This window comes from Rana temporaria, chromosome 6, assembly GCF_905171775.1.
Source record: "Rana temporaria chromosome 6, aRanTem1.1, whole genome shotgun sequence".
Classification (NCBI taxonomy): Eukaryota; Metazoa; Chordata; class Amphibia; order Anura; family Ranidae; genus Rana; species Rana temporaria.
In genome coordinates this window covers 56,890-78,760 of record NC_053494.1, presented here as the reverse complement: position 1 = coordinate 78,760, position 21,871 = coordinate 56,890, and the positions used below count along the sequence as shown (strand labels likewise).

At 51.9% G+C, this 21,871-nt stretch overlaps 1 protein-coding gene across 2 annotated transcripts in view; it reads left to right on the top strand.

Annotated features, from left to right (window-relative positions):
* Window positions 1-1,191: 1,191 nt before the first annotated feature.
* Window positions 1,192-21,871, top strand: part of SLC5A2 (solute carrier family 5 member 2) — a 64,010-nt gene continuing 43,330 nt past the window's right edge. For both annotated transcript variants that reach the window (XM_040355794.1, XM_040355793.1), the window contains exons 1-3: window positions 1,192-1,392; window positions 20,622-20,693; window positions 20,797-20,901. In XM_040355794.1, the coding sequence (XP_040211728.1) occupies window positions 1,267-1,392; window positions 20,622-20,693; window positions 20,797-20,901 (303 nt within the window). In that variant the 5' untranslated portion in view covers window positions 1,192-1,266. The remainder of the gene's footprint in view (window positions 1,393-20,621; window positions 20,694-20,796; window positions 20,902-21,871) is intronic.

Genomic DNA, 21,871 nt, shown 5'->3' with positions numbered 1-21,871 from the left:
AGAAGCCACAGATATTAGGAGTAGAGAAGAGACAACGTAATGTGAGAGGGAGAGAAGAGCGAGGAGAGGAAGAGAAGAGAAGAGCGAGGAGAGGAAGAGAAGAGAAGAGCGAGGAGAGGAGAAGAGCGAGGAGAGGAGGAGAAGAGCGAGGAGAGGAAGAGGAGAAACGGGGAAGAGCGAGGAGAGGAAGAGAAGAGCGAGGAGAGGAAGAGAAGAGCGAGGAGAGGCAGAGAAGAGCGAGGAGAGGAAGAGAAGAGCGAGGAGAGGAGGAGAAGAGCGAGGAGAGGAAGAGAAGAGTGAGGAGAGGAAGAGAAGAGCGAGGAGAGGCAGAGAAGAGCGAGGAGAGGCAGAGAAGAGCGAGGAGAGGCAGAGAAGAGCGAGGAGAGGCAGAGAAGAGCGAGGAGAAGAGCGAGGAGAGGAGGAGAAGAGCGAGGAGAGGAAGAGAAGAGCGAGGAGAGGAAGAGAAGAGCGAGGAGAGGCAGAGAAGAGCGAGGAGAGGAAGAGGAGAAACGGGGAAGAGCGAGGAGAGGCAGAGAAGAGCGAGGAGAGGAAGAGAAGAGCGAGGAGAGGAAGAGAAGAGAAGAGCGAGGAGAGGAGGAGAAGAGCGAGGAGAGGAGGAGAAGAGCGAGGAGAGGCAGAGAAGAGCGAGGAGAGGAAGAGAAGAGCGAGGAGAGGAAGAGGAGAAACGGGGAAGAGCGAGGAGAGGCAGAGAAGAGCGAGGAGAGGCAGAGAAGAGCGAGGAGAGGAAGAGAAGAGCGAGGAGAGGAAGAGGAGAAACGGGGAAGAGCGAGGAGAGGCAGAGAAGAGCGAGGAGAGGAAGAGAAGAGCGAGGAGAGGAAGAGAAGAGCGAGGAGAGGAAGAGAAGAGCGAGGAGAGGAAGAGGAGAGCGAGGAGAGGAAGAGAAGAGCGAGGAGAGGAAGAGCGAGGAGAGGAAGAGAAGAGCGAGGAGAGGAAGAGAAGAGCGAGGAGAGGAAGAGAAGAGCGAGGAGAGGAAGAGAAGAGCGAGGAGAGGCAGAGAAGAGCGAGGAGAGGAAGAGAAGAGCGAGGAGAGGAGAAGAGCGAGGAGAGGAGGAGAAGAGCGAGGAGAGGAGGAGAAGAGCGAGGAGAGGAGAAGAGCGAGGAGAGGAGGAGAAGAGCGAGGAGAGGAGAAGAGCGAGGAGAGGAAGAGAAGAGCGAGGAGAGGAGGAGAAGAGCGAGGAGAGGAGGAGAAGAGCGAGGAGAGGAGAAGAGCGAGGAGAGGAGGAGAAGAGCGAGGAGAGACGCACAATGACCACCATTCCACCCACCAGCCAGTCCCTCTCCGATATCAATGAGTCGGCCACCATCAGTAACCCCGCAGACATCGGGGTGATTGTCGCCTATTTTGTCGTCATTATAGGAGTCGGCCTGTGGGTAAGTGGACCGCACATTCTGCGCTACTGCTTAGTGAGGCTGCATTCACCTCCCCCGAGGTTTGGTGGCTCTTTTCTTGTTCAGTCTTTGACTCGGAGCTCCGCCCACACTGACCTGGGAAAGGAATATTATAGGCAGAGATGTCTTCTTAGGTATGAGGTCGGATGACCACGTGTCCCGGGCACCTTCATTCCAGGACAATACAGTGTCCCAAAACTGACACTGCTACCCCCCCCCCCCGGGCCGATCTGATGGCCCAAAAAAAGGAGCCACATCACCGTTTTACTCACTGACAGTACTTGTCCTGGCCGGGAATGCCTGGAGGAGCACAGTCCCCGCCCCCTGCTTGTGATTGGAGAAATCATAAATCCCGCCTCTTGTGTCCAATCACTGTGCTGTGGTTTGTTACAGCCCAAGTTGATTTTTGGAAGGGGGGGTCCCTGAATGGTAGTTTGGAAATGTGGCCCCCCTAGTATGAGGTTGTCAACATGTTTCTCTCACCGGGGCCCATCCTATGAGCAGAATATCCTAAACTACCCGACAAGGGAATGTCTTCCTAAAGAAAGGGTCAGAGACTTTAGGGGGGCCGGACTGTGCCCAGAGGGGGGTAAACCATGCCTGATTATTGGTGTCAGAGGCAGAAATAATTCCATAAGGGCAACTAGGGCCAGATAAGGGTTAGGGTGACCACTGATCTAATGGAGGGACAAACTGACTGAGAAAGAGACCATTGTGTGTATTGTACATCGAGGAGCGCCATTGTTCCTCAATAATGGGGGAGTATATATGGGGAGTATACAGTATGGGGGGGAGTATATATGGGGTGTATACAGTATGGGGGGGAGTATATATGGGGTGTATATAGTATGGGGGGGGAGTATATATGGGGTGTATATAGTATGGGGGAGTATATATGGGGAGTATACAGTATGGGGGGGAGTATATATGGGGTGGGGTGTATACAGTATGGGGGGGAGTATATATGGGGGGGTGTATACAGTATGGGGGGGAGTATATATGGGGGGGTGTATACAGTATGGGGGGGAGTATATATGGGGGGTGTATACAGTATGGGGGGGAGTATATATGGGGGGGTGTATACAGTATGGGGGGGAGTATATATGGGGTGGGGTGTATACAGTATGGGGGGGGGAAGTATATGGGGTGGGGTGTATATAGTATGGGGGGGTATATATGGGGTGTATATAGTATGGGGGAGTATATATGGGGAGTATACAGTATGGGGGGGAGTATATATGGGGTGTATACAGTATGGGGGGGGAGTATATATGAGAAGGTCTGCAGAGCGTTGCATGGGGTGAGAAGGTCCGCAGAGCGTTGCACGGGGTGAGAAGGTCCGCAGAGCGTTGCACGGGGTGAGAAGGTCCGCAGAGCGTTGCACGGGGTGAGAAGGTCCGCAGAGTGTTGCACGGGGTGAGAAGGTCTGCAGAGCGTTGCACGGGGTGAGAAGGTCCGCAGAGCGTTGCACGGGGTGAGAAGGTCTGCAGAGCGTTGCACGGGGTGAGAAGGTCCGCAGAGCGTTGCACGGGGTGAGAAGGTCTGCAGAGCGTTGCATGGGGTGAGAAGGTCCACAGAGCGTTGCACGGGGTGAGAAGGTCTGCAGAGCGTTGCACGGGGTGAGAAGGTCCGCAGAGCGTTGCACGGGGTGAGACGGTCCGCAGAGCGTTGCACGGGGTGAGACGGTCCGCAGAGCGTTGCACGGGGTGAGACGGTCCGCAGAGCGTTGCACGGGGTGAGACGGTCCGCAGAGCGTTGCGCGGGGTGAGAAGGTCCGCAGAGCGTTGCACGGGGTGAGAAGGTCCGCAGAGCGTTGCACGGGGTGAGAAGGTCCGCAGAGCGTTGCGCGGGGTGAGAAGGTCCGCAGAGCGTTGCGCGGGGTGAGAAGGTCCGCAGAGCGTTGCACGGGGTGAGAAGGTCCGCAGAGCGTTGCACGGGGTGAGAAGGTCCGCAGAGCGTTGCACGGGGTGAGAAGGTCCGCAGAGCGTTGCACGGGGTGAGAAGGTCCGCAGAGCGTTGCACGGGGTGAGAAGGTCCGCAGAGCGTTGCACGGGGTGAGAAGGTCCGCAGAGCGTTGCACGGGGTGAGAAGGTCCGCAGAGCGTTGCACGGGGTGAGAAGGTCCGCAGAGCGTTGCACGGGGTGAGACGGTCCGCAGAGCGTTGCACGGGGTGAGAAGGTCCGCAGAGCGTTGCACGGGGTGAGAAGGTCCGCAGAGCGTTGCACGGGGTGAGACGGTCCGCAGAGCGTTGCACGGGGTGAGACGGTCCGCAGAGCGTTGCACGGGGTGAGAAGGTCCGCAGAGCGTTGCACGGGGTGAGAAGGTCCGCAGAGCGTTGCACGGGGTCAGACGGTCTGCAGAGCGTTGCGCGGGGTGAGAAGGTCCGCAGAGCGTTGCACGGGGGTGAGACGGTCCGCAGAGCGTTGCACGGGGTCAGACGGTCCGCAGAGCGTTGCACGGGGTGAGACGGTCCGCAGAGCGTTGCGCGGGGTGAGAAGGTCCGCAGAGCGTTGCACGGGGTGAGACGGTCCGCAGAGCGTTGCACGGGGTCAGATGGTCCGCAGAGCGTTGCACGGGGTGAGACGGTCCGCAGAGCGTTGCGCGGGGTGAGAAGGTCCGCAGAGCGTTGCGCGGGGTGAGAAGGTCCGCAGAGCGTTGCACGGGGTGAGAAGGTCCGCAGAGCGTTGCACGGGGTGAGACGGTCCGCAGAGCGTTGCACGGGGTCAGACGGTCCGCAGAGCGTTGCACGGGGTGAGACGGTCCGCAGAGCGTTGCACGGGGTGAGACGGTCCGCAGAGCGTTGCACGGGGTGAGAAGGTCCGCAGAGCGTTGCACAGGGTGAGAAGGTCCGCAGAGCGTTGCACGGGGTGAGAAGGTCTGCAGAGCGTTGCACGGGGTCAGACGGTCTGCAGAGCGTTGCACGGGGTGAGACGGTCCGCAGAGCGTTGCACGGGGTGAGAAGGTCCGCAGAGCGTTGCACGGGGTGAGAAGGTCCGCAGAGCGTTGCACGGGGTGAGAAGGTCCGCAGAGCGTTGCGTGGGGTGAGAAGGTCCGCAGAGCGTTGCGCGGGGTGAGAAGGTCCGCAGAGCGTTGCACGGGGTGAGAAGGTCCGCAGAGCGTTGCACGGGGTGAGAAGGTCCGCAGAGCGTTGCACGGGGTGAGAAGGTCCGCAGAGCGTTGCACGGGGTGAGACGGTCCGCAGAGCGTTGCACGGGGTGAGAAGATCCGCAGAGCGTTGCACGGGGTGAGAAGGTCCGCAGAGCGTTGCACGGGGTGAGAAGGTATGCAGAGCGTTGCACGGGGTGAGAAGGTCCGCAGAGCGTTGCACGGGGTGAGAAGGTATGCAGAGCGTTGCACGGGGTGAGAAGGTCCGCAGAGCGTTGCACGGGGTGAGAAGGTATGCAGAGCGTTGCACGGGGTGAGAAGGTCTGCAGAGCGTTGCACGGGGTGAGAAGGTCCGCAGAGCGTTGCACGGGGTGAGAAGGTCCGCAGAGCGTTGCACGGGGTGAGAAGGTATGCAGAGCGTTGCACGGGGTGAGAAGGTCTGCAGAGCGTTGCACGGGGTGAGAAGGTATGCAGAGCGTTGCACGGGGTGAGAAGGTCCGCAGAGCGTTGCACGGGGTGAGAAGGTATGCAGAGCGTTGCACGGGGTGAGAAGGTCCGCAGAGCGTTGCACGGGGTGAGACGGTCCGCAGAGCGTTGCACGGGGTCAGACGGTCCGCAGAGCGTTGCACGGGGTCAGACGGTCCGCAGAGCGTTGCACGGGGTGAGACGGTCCGCAGAGCGTTGCACGGGGTCAGACGGTCCGCAGAGCGTTGCGCGGGGTGAGAAGGTCCGCAGAGCGTTGCACGGGGTGAGAAGGTCCGCAGAGCGTTGCACGGGGTGAGAAGGTCTGCAGAGCGTTGCATGGGGTCAGACGGTCTGCAGAGCGTTGCACGGGGTGAGACGGTCCGCAGAGCGTTGCACGGGGTGAGAAGGTCCGCAGAGCGTTGCACGGGGTGAGAAGGTCCGCAGAGCGTTGCACGGGGTGAGAAGGTCCGCAGAGCGTTGCACGGGGTGAGAAGGTCCGCAGAGCGTTGCACGGGGTGAGAAGGTCCGCAGAGCGTTGCACGGGGTGAGAAGGTCTGCAGAGCGTTGCACGGGGTGAGAAGGTCTGCAGAGCGTTGCGCGGGGTGAGAAGGTCCGCAGAGCGTTGCACGGGGTGAGACGGTCCGCAGAGCGTTGCACGGGGTGAGAAGGTCTGCAGAGCGTTGCACGGGGTGAGAAGGTCTGCAGAGCGTTGCACGGGGTGAGAAGGTATGCAGAGCGTTGCACGGGGTGAGAAGGTCCGCAGAGCGTTGCACGGGGTGAGAAGGTCCGCAGAGCGTTGCACGGGGTGAGAAGGTATGCAGAGCGTTGCACGGGGTGAGAAGGTCTGCAGAGCGTTGCACGGGGTGAGAAGGTATGCAGAGCGTTGCACGGGGTGAGAAGGTATGCAGAGCGTTGCACGGGGTGAGACGGTCCGCAGAGCGTTGCACGGGGTGAGAAGGTCCGCAGAGCGTTGCACGGGGTGAGAAGGTCCGCAGAGCGTTGCACGGGGTGAGAAGGTATGCAGAGCGTTGCACGGGGTGAGAAGATCCGCAGAGCGTTGCACGGGGTGAGAAGGTATGCAGAGCGTTGCACGGGGTGAGAAGGTCTGCAGAGCGTTGCACGGGGTGAGAAGGTATGCAGAGCGTTGCACGGGGTGAGAAGGTCTGCAGAGCGTTGCACGGGGTGAGAAGGTCCGCAGAGCGTTGCACGGGGTGAGAAGGTATGCAGAGCGTTGCACGGGGTGAGAAGGTCCGCAGAGCGTTGCACGGGGTGAGAAGGTCTGCAGAGCGTTGCACGGGGTCAGACGGTCTGCAGAGCGTTGCACGGGGTGAGACGGTCCGCAGAGCGTTGCACGGGGTGAGAAGGTCCGCAGAGCGTTGCACGGGGTGAGAAGGTCCGCAGAGCGTTGCACGGGGTGAGAAGGTCCGCAGAGCGTTGCACGGGGTGAGAAGGTCCGCAGAGCGTTGCACGGGGTGAGAAGGTCTGCAGAGCGTTGCACGGGGTGAGAAGGTCCGCAGAGCGTTGCACGGGGTGAGAAGGTCTGCAGAGCGTTGCACCGGGTGAGACGGTCCGCAGAGCGTTGCACCGGGTGAGACGGTCCGCAGAGCGTTGCACGGGGTGAGAAGGTCCGCAGAGCGTTGCACGGGGTGAGAAGGTCCGCAGAGCGTTGCACGGGGTGAGAAGGTCTGCAGAGCGTTGCACGGGGTGAGAAGGTCCGCAGAGCGTTGCACGGGGTGAGAAGGTCCGCAGAGCGTTGCACGGGGTGAGAAGGTCCGCAGAGCGGTGCACGGGGTGAGAAGGTCCGCAGAGCGTTGCACGGGGTGAGAAGGTCCGCAGAGCGTTGCACGGGGTGAGAAGGTATGCAGAGCGTTGCACGGGGTGAGAAGGTCCGCAGAGCGTTGCACGGGGTGAGACGGTCCGCAGAGCGTTGCACGGGGTGAGAAGGTATGCAGAGCGTTGCACGGGGTGAGAAGGTCCGCAGAGCGTTGCACGGGGTGAGAAGGTATGCAGAGCGTTGCACGGGGTGAGAAGGTCTGCAGAGCGTTGCACCGGGTGAGACGGTCCGCAGAGCGTTGCACCGGGTGAGACGGTCCGCAGAGCGTTGCACGGGGTGAGAAGGTCCGCAGAGCGTTGCACGGGGTGAGAAGGTCCGCAGAGCGTTGCACGGGGTGAGAAGGTCCGCAGAGCGTTGCGCGGGGTGAGAAGGTCCGCAGAGCGTTGCACGGGGTGAGAAGGTCCGCAGAGCGTTGCACGGGGTGAGAAGGTCCGCAGAGCGTTGCACGGGGTGAGAAGGTCCGCAGAGCGTTGCACGGGGTGAGAAGGTATGCAGAGCGTTGCACGGGGTGAGAAGGTCCGCAGAGCGTTGCACGGGGTGAGAAGGTATGCAGAGCGTTGCACGGGGTGAGACGGTCCGCAGAGCGTTGCACGGGGTCAGACGGTCCGCAGAGCGTTGCACGGGGTGAGACGGTCCGCAGAGCGTTGCACGGGGTGAGACGGTCCGCAGAGCGTTGCGCGGGGTGAGAAGGTCCGCAGAGCGTTGCACAGGGTGAGAAGGTCCGCAGAGCGTTGCACGGGGTGAGAAGGTCTGCAGAGCGTTGCACGGGGTCAGACGGTCTGCAGAGCGTTGCACGGGGTGAGACGGTCCGCAGAGCGTTGCACGGGGTGAGAAGGTCCTCAGAGCGTTGCACGGGGTGAGAAGGTCCGCAGAGCGTTGCACGGGGTGAGAAGGTCCGCAGAGCGTTGCACGGGGTGAGAAGGTCCGCAGAGCGTTGCACGGGGTGAGAAGGTCCGCAGAGCGTTGCACGGGGTGAGAAGGTCCGCAGAGCGTTGCGTGGGGTGAGAAGGTCCGCAGAGCGTTGCGCGGGGTGAGAAGGTCCGCAGAGCGTTGCACGGGGTGAGAAGGTCCGCAGAGCGTTGCACGGGGTGAGAAGGTCCGCAGAGCGTTGCACGGGGTGAGAAGGTCCGCAGAGCGTTGCACGGGGTGAGAAGGTCCGCAGAGCGTTGCACGGGGTGAGAAGGTCCGCAGAGCGTTGCACGGGGTGAGAAGGTCCGCAGAGCGTTGCACGGGGTGAGAAGGTCCGCAGAGCGTTGCACGGGGTGAGACGGTCCGCAGAGCGTTGCACGGGGTGAGAAGGTCCGCAGAGCGTTGCACGGGGTGAGAAGGTCCGCAGAGCGTTGCACGGGGTGAGACGGTCCGCAGAGCGTTGCACGGGGTGAGACGGTCCGCAGAGCGTTGCACGGGGTGAGAAGGTCCGCAGAGCGTTGCACGGGGTGAGAAGGTCCGCAGAGCGTTGCACGGGGTCAGACGGTCTGCAGAGCGTTGCGCGGGGTGAGACGGTCCGCAGAGCGTTGCACGGGGTGAGAAGGTCCGCAGAGCGTTGCACGGGGTGAGACGGTCCGCAGAGCGTTGCACGGGGTGAGAAGGTCCGCAGAGCGTTGCACGGGGTGAGAAGGTCCGCAGAGCGTTGCACGGGGTGAGAAGGTCCGCAGAGCGTTGCACGGGGTGAGAAGGTCTGCAGAGCGTTGCACGGGGTGAGAAGGTCCGCAGAGCGTTGCACGGGGTGAGAAGGTACGCAGAGCGTTGCACGGGGTGAGAAGGTCCGCAGAGCGTTGCACGGGGTGAGAAGGTCCGCAGAGCGTTGCACGGGGTGAGAAGGTCCGCAGAGCGTTGCACGGGGTGAGAAGGTCCGCAGAGCGTTGCACGGGGTGAGAAGGTCCGCAGAGCGTTGCACGGGGTGAGAAGGTCCGCAGAGCGTTGCGCGGGGTGAGAAGGTCCGCAGAGCGTTGCGCGGGGTGAGAAGGTCCGCAGAGCGTTGCACGGGGTGAGAAGGTCCGCAGAGCGTTGCACGGGGTGAGAAGGTCCGCAGAGCGTTGCACGGGGTGAGAAGGTCCGCAGAGCGTTGCACGGGGTGAGAAGGTCCGCAGAGCGTTGCACGGGGTGAGAAGGTCCGCAGAGCGTTGCACGGGGTGAGAAGGTCCGCAGAGCGTTGCACGGGGTGAGAAGGTCCGCAGAGCGTTGCACGGGGTGAGACGGTCCGCAGAGCGTTGCACGGGGTGAGAAGGTCCGCAGAGCGTTGCACGGGGTGAGAAGGTCCGCAGAGCGTTGCACGGGGTGAGACGGTCCGCAGAGCGTTGCACGGGGTGAGACGGTCCGCAGAGCGTTGCACGGGGTGAGAAGGTCCGCAGAGCGTTGCACGGGGTGAGAAGGTCCGCAGAGCGTTGCACGGGGTCAGACGGTCTGCAGAGCGTTGCGCGGGGTGAGACGGTCCGCAGAGCGTTGCACGGGGTGAGAAGGTCCGCAGAGCGTTGCACGGGGTGAGACGGTCCGCAGAGCGTTGCACGGGGTGAGACGGTCCGCAGAGCGTTGCGCGGGGTGAGAAGGTCCGCAGAGCGTTGCGCGGGGTGAGAAGGTCCGCAGAGCGTTGCACGGGGTGAGAAGGTCCGCAGAGCGTTGCACGGGGTGAGACGGTCCGCAGAGCGTTGCACGGGGTCAGACGGTCCGCAGAGCGTTGCACGGGGTGAGACGGTCCGCAGAGCGTTGCACGGGGTGAGACGGTCCGCAGAGCGTTGCGCGGGGTGAGACGGTCCGCAGAGCGTTGCACAGGGTGAGAAGGTCCGCAGAGCGTTGCACGGGGTGAGAAGGTCTGCAGAGCGTTGCACGGGGTCAGACGGTCTGCAGAGCGTTGCACGGGGTGAGACGGTCCGCAGAGCGTTGCACGGGGTGAGACGGTCCGCAGAGCGTTGCGTGGGGTGAGAAGGTCCGCAGAGCGTTGCGCGGGGTGAGAAGGTCCGCAGAGCGTTGCACGGGGTGAGAAGGTCCGCAGAGCGTTGCACGGGGTGAGAAGGTCCGCAGAGCGTTGCACGGGGTGAGAAGGTCCGCAGAGCGTTGCACGGGGTGAGACGGTCCGCAGAGCGTTGCACGGGGTGAGAAGGTCCGCAGAGCGTTGCACGGGGTGAGAAGGTCCGCAGAGCGTTGCACGGGGTGAGAAGGTATGCAGAGCGTTGCACGGGGTGAGAAGGTCCGCAGAGCGTTGCACGGGGTGAGAAGGTATGCAGAGCGTTGCACGGGGTGAGAAGGTCCGCAGAGCGTTGCACGGGGTGAGAAGGTATGCAGAGCGTTGCACGGGGTGAGAAGGTCTGCAGAGCGTTGCACGGGGTGAGAAGATCCGCAGAGCGTTGCACGGGGTGAGAAGGTCCGCAGAGCGTTGCACGGGGTGAGAAGGTATGCAGAGCGTTGCACGGGGTGAGAAGGTATGCAGAGCGTTGCACGGGGTGAGAAGGTATGCAGAGCGTTGCACGGGGTGAGAAGGTCCGCAGAGCGTTGCACGGGGTGAGAAGGTATGCAGAGCGTTGCACGGGGTGAGAAGGTCCGCAGAGCGTTGCACGGGGTGAGACGGTCCGCAGAGCGTTGCACGGGGTCAGACGGTCCGCAGAGCGTTGCACGGGGTCAGACGGTCCGCAGAGCGTTGCACGGGGTGAGACGGTCCGCAGAGCGTTGCACGGGGTGAGACGGTCCGCAGAGCGTTGCGCGGGGTGAGAAGGTCCGCAGAGCGTTGCACGGGGTGAGAAGGTCCGCAGAGCGTTGCACGGGGTGAGAAGGTCTGCAGAGCGTTGCATGGGGTCAGACGGTCTGCAGAGCGTTGCACGGGGTGAGACGGTCCGCAGAGCGTTGCACGGGGTGAGAAGGTCCGCAGAGCGTTGCACGGGGTGAGAAGGTCCGCAGAGCGTTGCACGGGGTGAGAAGGTCCGCAGAGCGTTGCACGGGGTGAGAAGGTCCGCAGAGCGTTGCACGGGGTGAGAAGGTCTGCAGAGCGTTGCACGGGGTGAGAAGGTCTGCAGAGCGTTGCGCGGGGTGAGAAGGTCCGCAGAGCGTTGCGCGGGGTGAGAAGGTCCGCAGAGCGTTGCACGGGGTGAGACGGTCCGCAGAGCGTTGCACGGGGTGAGAAGGTCCGCAGAGCGTTGCACGGGGTGAGAAGGTCTGCAGAGCGTTGCACGGGGTGAGAAGGTCCGCAGAGCGTTGCACGGGGTGAGAAGGTCCGCAGAGTGTTGCACGGGGTGGGAAGGTCCGCAGAGCGTTGCACGGGGTGAGAAGGTCCGCAGAGCGTTGCACGGGGTGAGACGGTCCGCAGAGCGTTGCACGGGGTGAGAAGGTCCGCAGAGCGTTGCACGGGGTGAGAAGGTCCGCAGAGCGTTGCACGGGGTGAGAAGGTCCGCAGAGCGTTGCACGGGGTGAGAAGGTCCGCAGAGCGTTGCACGGGGTGAGAAGGTCTGCAGAGCGTTGCACGGGGTGAGAAGGTCTGCAGAGCGTTGCACGGGGTGAGAAGGTATGCAGAGCGTTGCACGGGGTGAGAAGGTATGCAGAGCGTTGCACGGGGTGAGAAGGTCCGCAGAGCGTTGCACGGGGTGAGAAGGTCCGCAGAGCGTTGCACGGGGTGAGAAGATCCGCAGAGCGTTGCACGGGGTGAGAAGGTCCGCAGAGCGTTGCACGGGGTGAGAAGGTCCGCAGAGCGTTGCACGGGGTGAGAAGGTCTGCAGAGCGTTGCACGGGGTGAGAAGGTCTGCAGAGCGTTGCACGGGGTGAGAAGGTATGCAGAGCGTTGCACGGGGTGAGAAGGTCCGCAGAGCGTTGCACGGGGTGAGAAGGTATGCAGAGCGTTGCACGGGGTGAGAAGGTCCGCAGAGCGTTGCACGGGGTGAGAAGGTATGCAGAGCGTTGCACGGGGTGAGAAGGTATGCAGAGCGTTGCACGGGGTGAGAAGGTATGCAGAGCGTTGCACGGGGTGAGAAGGTATGCAGAGCGTTGCACGGGGTGAGAAGGTCCGCAGAGCGTTGCACGGGGTGAGAAGGTCCGCAGAGCGTTGCACGGGGTGAGAAGGTCCGCAGAGCGTTGCACGGGGTGAGAAGGTATGCAGAGCGTTGCACGGGGTGGGAAGATCCGCAGAGCGTTGCACGGGGTGAGAAGGTATGCAGAGCGTTGCACGGGGTGAGAAGGTCTGCAGAGCGTTGCACGGGGTGAGAAGGTATGCAGAGCGTTGCACGGGGTGAGAAGGTCTGCAGAGCGTTGCACGGGGTGAGAAGGTCCGCAGAGCGTTGCACGGGGTGAGAAGGTATGCAGAGCGTTGCACGGGGTGAGAAGGTCCGCAGAGCGTTGCACGGGGTGAGAAGGTCTGCAGAGCGTTGCATGGGGTCAGACGGTCTGCAGAGCGTTGCACGGGGTGAGACGGTCCGCAGAGCGTTGCACGGGGTGAGAAGGTCCGCAGAGCGTTGCACGGGGTGAGAAGGTCCGCAGAGCGTTGCACGGGGTGAGAAGGTCCGCAGAGCGTTGCACGGGGTGAGAAGGTCCGCAGAGCGTTGCACGGGGTGAGAAGGTCCGCAGAGCGTTGCACGGGGTGAGAAGGTCTGCAGAGCGTTGCACGGGGTGAGAAGGTCCGCAGAGCGTTGCACGGGGTGAGAAGGTCCGCAGAGCGTTGCACCGGGTGAGACGGTCCGCAGAGCGTTGCACCGGGTGAGACGGTCCGCAGAGCGTTGCACGGGGTGAGAAGGTCCGCAGAGCGTTGCACGGGGTGAGAAGGTCCGCAGAGCGTTGCACGGGGTGAGAAGGTCCGCAGAGCGTTGCACGGGGTGAGAAGGTCCGCAGAGCGTTGCACGGGGTGAGAAGGTCCGCAGAGCGTTGCACGGGGTGAGAAGGTCCGCAGAGCGTTGCACGGGGTGAGAAGGTCCGCAGAGCGTTGCACGGGGTGAGAAGGTCCGCAGAGCGTTGCACGGGGTGAGAAGGTATGCAGAGCGTTGCACGGGGTGAGAAGGTCCGCAGAGCGTTGCACGGGGTGAGAAGGTATGCAGAGCGTTGCACGGGGTGAGAAGGTATGCAGAGCGTTGCACGGGGTGAGAAGGTCTGCAGAGCGTTGCACCGGGTGAGACGGTCCGCAGAGCGTTGCACCGGGTGAGACGGTCCGCAGAGCGTTGCACGGGGTGAGAAGGTCCGCAGAGCGTTGCACGGGGTGAGAAGGTCCGCAGAGCGTTGCACGGGGTGAGAAGGTCGGCAGAGCGTTGCACGGGGTGAGAAGGTCCGCAGAGCGTTGCACGGGGTGAGAAGGTCCGCAGAGCGTTGCACGGGGTGAGAAGGTCCGCAGAGCGTTGCACGGGGTGAGAAGGTCCGCAGAGCGTTGCACGGGGTGAGAAGGTATGCAGAGCGTTGCACGGGGTGAGAAGGTCCGCAGAGCGTTGCACGGGGTGAGAAGGTATGCAGAGCGTTGCACGGGGTGAGAAGGTCTGCAGAGCGTTGCACCGGGTGAGACGGTCCGCAGAGCGTTGTTGCACAGGGTAAGAAGGTCCGCAGAGCGTTGCACCGGGTGAGACGGTTGGTTTGGTAACTGATTGTTTTACATGAAGAAGGAATTTGCTTAATTTGTGTAAATTTCAGCTGATTGGAGATTTTGGATTCGGATGAAGAATCCGGAGCTGACCTCTGACCCCCCCAGTAAAATATTCATTTCTGAAGGGGGGGGGGCGGGGTAAAAGGTGATTTTACTGGACGTGCGGCCAATCAGAACTCTTCATTGTGCTCATCACTCTACATCCCCTCCCCCGATGTGATCCCAACCGAGATCCGTTCCTTTCCTAGATCAGGACGTATCTCATACAATGTAATCTGACGTATCTCATACAATGTAATCTGACGTATCATACAATGTAATCTGACGTATCTCATACAATGTAATCTGACGTATCTCATACAATGTAATCTGACGTATCCCATACAATGTAATCTGACGTATCTCATACAATGTAATCTGACGTATCTCATACAATGTAATCTGACGTATCATACAATGTAATCTGACGTATCATACAATGTAATCTGACGTATCCCATACAATGTAATCTGACGTATCTCATACAATGTAATCTGACGTATCTCATACAATGTAATCTGACGTATCTCATACAATGTAATCTGACGTATCCCATACAATGTAATCTGACGTATCTCATACAATGTAATCTGACGTATCCCATACAATGTAATCTGACGTATCATACAATGTAATCTGACGTATCATACAATGTAATCTGACGTATCATACAATGTAATCTGACGTATCTCATACAATGTAATCTGACGTATCCCATACAATGTAATCTGACGTATCTCATACAATGTAATCTGACGTATCTCATACAATGTAATCTGACGTATCTCATACAATGTAATCTGATGTATCATACAATGTAATCTGACGTATCATACAATGTAATCTGACGTATCATACAATGTAATCTGACGTATCATACAATGTAATCTGACGTATCATACAATGTAATCTGACGTATCATACAATGTAATCTGACGTATCTCATACAATGTAATCTGATGTATCATACAATGTAATCTGATGTATCATACAATGTAATCTGACGTATCATACAATGTAATCTGACGTATCTCATACAATGTAATCTGATGTATCATACAATGTAATCTGACGTATCATACAATGTAATCTGACGTATCTCATACAATGTAATCTGACGTATCTCATACAATGTAATCTGATGTATCATACAATGTAATCTGACGTATCATACAATGTAATCTGACGTATCATACAATGTAATCTGACGTATCTCATACAATGTAATCTGACGTATCATACAATGTAATCTGACGTATCTCATACAATGTAATCTGACGTATCATACAATGTAATCTGATGTATCTCATACAATGTAATCTGATGTATCCCATACAATGTAATCTGATGTATCTCATACAATGTAATCTGACGTATCTCATACAATGTAATCTGACGTATCATACAATGTAATCTGACGTATCTCATACAATGTAATCTGACGTATCATACAATGTAATCTGACGTATCATACAATGTAATCTGACGTATCTCATACAATGTAATCTGACGTATCATACAATGTAATCTGACGTATCCCATACAATGTAATCTGACGTATCTCATACAATGTAATCTGACGTATCTCATACAATGTAATCTGATGTATCATACAATGTAATCTGACGTATCATACAATGTAATCTGACGTATCATACAATGTAATCTGACGTATCATACAATGTAATCTGACGTATCTCATACAATGTAATCTGACGTATCATACAATGTAATCTGACGTATCTCATACAATGTAATCTGACGTATCATACAATGTAATCTGATGTATCTCATACAATGTAATCTGACGTATCATACAATGTAATCTGACGTATCTCATACAATGTAATCTGACGTATCCCATACAATGTAATCTGACGTATCTCATACAATGTAATCTGACGTATCCCATACAATGTAATCTGACGTATCATACAATGTAATCTGACGTATCATACAATGTAATCTGACGTATCATACAATGTAATCTGACGTATCCCATACAATGTAATCTGACGTATCCCATACAATGTAATCTGACGTATCCCATACAATGTAATCTGACGTATCTCATACAATGTAATCTGACGTATCTCATACAATGTAATCTGACGTATCTCATACAATGTAATCTGACGTATCCCATACAATGTAATCTGACGTATCTCATACAATGTAATCTGACGTATCTCATACAATGTAATCTGACGTATCTCATACAATGTAATCTGACGTATCCCATACAATGTAATCTGACGTATCATACAATGTAATCTGACGTATCTCATACAATGTAATCTGACGTATCTCATACAATGTAATCTGACGTATCATACAATGTAATCTGACGTATCTCATACAATGTAATCTGACGTATCTCATACAATGTAATCTGACGTATCATACAATGTAATCTGACGTATCATACAATGTAATCTGACGTATCATACAATGTAATCTGACGTATCATACAATGTAATCTGACGTATCTCATACAATGTAATCTGACGTATCATACAATGTAATCTGACGTATCATACAATGTAATCTGACGTATCATACAATGTAATCTGACGTATCATACAATGTAATCTGACGTATCTCATACAATGTAATCTGACGTATCTCATACAATGTAATCTGACGTATCATACAATGTAATCTGACGTATCATACAATGTAATCTGACGTATCTCATACAATGTAATCCGACGTATCTCATACAATGTAATCCGACGTATCTCATACAATGTAATCTGACGTATCATACAATGTAATCTGACGTATCCCATACAATGTAATCTGACGTATCTCATACAATGTAATCTGACGTATCTCATACAATGTAATCTGACGTATCTCATACAATGTAATCTGACGTATCATACAATGTAATCCGACGTATCATACAATGTAATCCGACGTATCTCATACAATGTAATCTGACGTATCATACAATGTAATCTGACGTATCTCATACAATGTAATCTGACGTATCATACAATGTAATCTGACGTATCCCATACAATGTAATCTGACGTATCTCATACAATGTAATCTGACGTATCATACAATGTAATCTGACGTATCCCATACAATGTAATCTGACGTATCTCATACAATGTAATCTGACGTATCATACAATGTAATCTGACGTATCCCATACAATGTAATCTGACGTATCCCATACAATGTAATCTGACGTATCTCATACAATGTAATCTGACGTATCCCATACAATGTAATCTGACGTATCTCATACAATGTAATCTGACGTATCATACAATGTAATCTGACGTATCTCATACACTGTAATCTGACGTATCATACAATGTAATCTGACGTATCATACAATGTAATCTGACGTATCATACAATGTAATCTGACGTATCTCATACAATGTAATCTGACGTATCTCATACAATGTAATCTGACGTATCTCATACAATGTAATCTGACGTATCATACAATGTAATCTGACGTATCTCATACAATGTAATCTGACGTATCATACAATGTAATCTGACGTATCTCATACAATGTAATCTGACGTATCTCATACAATGTAATCTGACGTATCATACAATGTAATCTGACGTATCTCATACAATGTAATCTGACGTATCTCATACAATGTAATCTGACGTATCATACAATGTAATCTGACGTATCATACAATGTAATCTGACGTATCATACAATGTAATCTGACGTATCTCATACAATGTAATCTGACGTATCCCATACAATGTAATCTGACGTATCTCATACAATGTAATCTGACGTATCATACAATGTAATCTGACGTATCATACAATGTAATCTGACGTATCATACAATGTAATCTGACGTATCATACATTGTAATCTGACGTATCTCATACAATGTAATCTGACGTATCTCATACAATGTAATCTGACGGATCTCATACACTGTAATCTGACGTATCTCATACAATGTAATCTGACGTATCTCATACAATGTAATCTGACGTATCATACAATGTAATCTGACGTATCATACAATGTAATCTGACGTATCTCATACAATGTAATCTGACGTATCCCATACAATGTAATCTGACGTATCATACAATGTAATCTGACGTATCTCATACAATGTAATCTGACGTATCTCATACAATGTAATCTGACGTATCTCATACAATGTAATCTGACGTATCTCATACAATGTAATCTGACGTATCTCATACAATGTAATCTGACGTATCATACAATGTAATCTGACGTATCATACAATGTAATCTGACGTATCATACAATGTAATCTGACGTATCTCATACAATGTAATCTGACGTATCTCATACAATGTAATCTGACGTATCTCATACAATGTAATCTGACGTATCTCATACAATGTAATCTGACGTATCTCATACAATGTAATCTGACGTATCTCATACAATGTAATCTGACGTATCTCATACAATGTAATCTGACGTATCATACAATGTAATCTGACGTATCATACAATGTAATCTGACGTATCATACAATGTAATCTGACGTATCTCATACAATGTAATCTGACGTATCTCATACAATGTAATCTGACGTATCTCATACAATGTAATCTGACGTATCTCATACAATGTAATCTGACGTATCTCATACAATGTAATCTGACGTATCTCATACAATGTAATCTGACGTATCTCATACAATGTAATCTGACGTATCTCATACAATGTAATCTGACGTATCATACAATGTAATCTGACGTATCATACAATGTAATCTGACGTATCCCATACAATGTAATCTGACGTATCATACAATGTAATCTGACGTATCATACAATGTAATCTGACGTATCTCATACAATGTAATCTGACGTATCTCATACAATGTAATCTGACGTATCTCATACACTGTAATCTGACGTATCATACAATGTAATCTGACGTATCTCATACAATGTAATCTGACGTATCTCATACAATGTAATCTGACGTATCTCATACAATGTAATCTGACGTATCTCATACAATGTAATCTGACGTATCTCATACAATGTAATCTGACGTATCATACAATGTAATCTGACGTATCATACAATGTAATCTGACGTATCCCATACAATGTAATCTGACGTATCATACAATGTAATCTGACGTATCATACAATGTAATCTGACGTATCATACAATGTAATCTGACGTATCTCATACAATGTAATCTGACGTATCTCATACAATGTAATCTGACGTATCATACAATGTAATCTGACGTATCATACAATGTAATCTGACGTATCTCATACAATGTAATCCGACGTATCCCATACAATGTAATCTGACGTATCTCATACAATGTAATCTGACGTATCCCATACAATGTAATCTGACGTATCTCATACAATGTAATCTGACGTATCTCATACAATGTAATCATCTGACGTATCATACATTGTAATCTGACGTATCATACAATGTAATCTGACGTATCATACAATGTAATCTGACGTATCTCATACAATGTAATCTGACGTATCTCATACAATGTAATCTGACGTATCTCATACAATGTAATCTGACGTATCCCATACAATGTAATCTGACGTATCTCATACAATGTAATCTGACGTATCATACAATGTAATCTGACGTATCATACAATGTAATCTGACGTATCTCATACAATGTAATCTGACGTATCTCATACAATGTAATCTGACGTATCATACAATGTAATCTGACGTATCATACAATGTAATCTGACGTATCTCATACACAGCGATGTAATCTGACGTATCATACAATGTAATCTGACGTATCCCATACAATGTAATCTGACGTATCTCATACAATGTAATCTGACGTATCATACAATGTAATCTGACGTATCATACAATGTAATCTGACGTATCATACAATGTAATCTGACGTATCATACAATGTAATCTGACGTATCCCATACAATGTAATCTGACGTATCTCATACAATGTAATCTGACGTATCATACAATGTAATCTGACGTATCTCATACAATGTAATCTGACGTATCTCATACAATGTAATCTGACGTATCATACAATGTAATCTGACGTATCATACAATGTAATCTGACGTATCCCATACAATGTAATCTGACGTATCTCATACAATGTAATCTGACGTATCATACAATGTAATCTGACGTATCATACAATGTAATCTGACGTATCATACAATGTAATCTGACGTATCATACAATGTAATCTGACGTATCTCATACACTGTAATCTGACGTATCTCATACAATGTAATCTGACGTATCATACAATGTAATCTGACGTATCATACAATGTAATCTGACGTATCATACAATGTAATCTGACGTATCATACAATGTAATCTGACGTATCTCATACAATGTAATCTGACGTATCTCATACAATGTAATCTGACGTATCTCATACAATGTAATCTGACGTATCATACAATGTAATCTGACGTATCTCATACAATGTAATCTGACGTATCATACAATGTAATCTGACGTATCCCATACAATGTAATCTGACGTATCTCATACACTGTAATCTGACGTATCCCATACAATGTAATCTGACGTATCATACAATGTAATCTGACGTATCATACAATGTAATCTGACGTATCTCATACACTGTAATCTGACGTATCCCATACAATGTAATCTGACGTATCCCATACAATGTAATCTGACGTATCTCATACACTGTAATCTGACGTATCCCATACAATGTAATCTGACGTATCATACAATGTAATCTGACGTATCATACAATGTAATCTGACGTATCATACAATGTAATCTGACGTATCATACAATGTAATCTGACGTATCATACAATGTAATCTGACGTATCATACAATGTAATCTGACGTATCTCATACAATGTAATCTGACGTATCTCATACAATGTAATCTGACGTATCTCATACAATGTAATCTGACGTATCTCATACACTGTAATCTGACGTATCATACAATGTAATCTGACGTATCTCATACAATGTAATCTGACGTATCTCATACAATGTAATCTGACGTATCTCATACAATGTAATCTGACGTATCTCATACAATGTAATCTGACGTATCTCATACAATGTAATCTGACGTATCATACAATGTAATCTGACGTATCATACAATGTAATCTGACGTATCTCATACAATGTAATCTGACGTATCCCATACATTGGATCCTTCCCTCCATCTATGACTTTCTCTGATTCTCTTGCAGTCCATGCGTCGTGCGAATCGTGGAACGGTTGGCGGTTACTTTCTGGCAGGAAGAAGCATGTCCTGGTTTCCGGTAAGTTCCTGAATATATGAGACGGTCGCTATATATCGATCGGACCCCCCCCCCCCCCCCACTATCACTGCTATGAGGGCTGATGGTGATTTCCCCATTGCAGGTCGGGGCATCTCTTTTTGCCAGCAATATCGGCAGCGGTCACTTTGTGGGTCTGGCCGGCACCGGGGCAGCAAGTGGCATTGCAGTGGCGGGATTTGAATGGAATGTAAGTAAGATAAACACTGAGCTATATACCATGATAAACACTGCGCTATATACCATGATAAACACTGCGCTATATACCATGATAAACACTGCGCTATATACCATGATAAACACTGCGCTATATACCATGATAAACACTGCGCTATATACCATGATAAACACTGCGCTATATACCATGATAAACACTGCGCTATATACCATGATAAACACTGCGCTATATACCATGATAAACACTGCGCTATATACCATGATAAACACTGAGCTATATACCATGATAAACACTGCGCTATATACCATGATAAACACCGCGCTATATACCATGATAAACACTGAGCTATATACCATGATAAACACTGAGCTATATACCATGATAAACACTGCGCTATATACCATGATAAACACTGAGCTATATACCATGATAAACACTGCGCTATATACCATGATAAACACTGCGCTATATACCATGATAAACACTGATCTATATACCATGATAAACACTGAGCTATATACCATGATAAACACTGAGCTATATACCATGATAAACACTGAGCTATATACCATGATAAACACTGCGCTATATACCATGATAAACACTGAGCTATATACCATGATAAACACTGCGCTATATACCATGATAAACACTGCGCTATATACCATGATAAACACTGAGCTATATACCATGATAAACACTGAGCTATATACCATGATAAACACTGCGCTATATACCATGATAAACACTGCGCTATATACCATGATAAACACTGCGCTATATACCATGATAAACACTGAGCTATATACCATGATAAACACTGCGCTATATACCATGATAAACACTGCGCTATATACCATGATAAACACTGCGCTATATACCATGATAAACACTGCGCTATATACCATGATAAACACTGCGCTATATACCATGATAAACACTGAGCTATATACCATGATAAACACTGCGCTATATACCATGA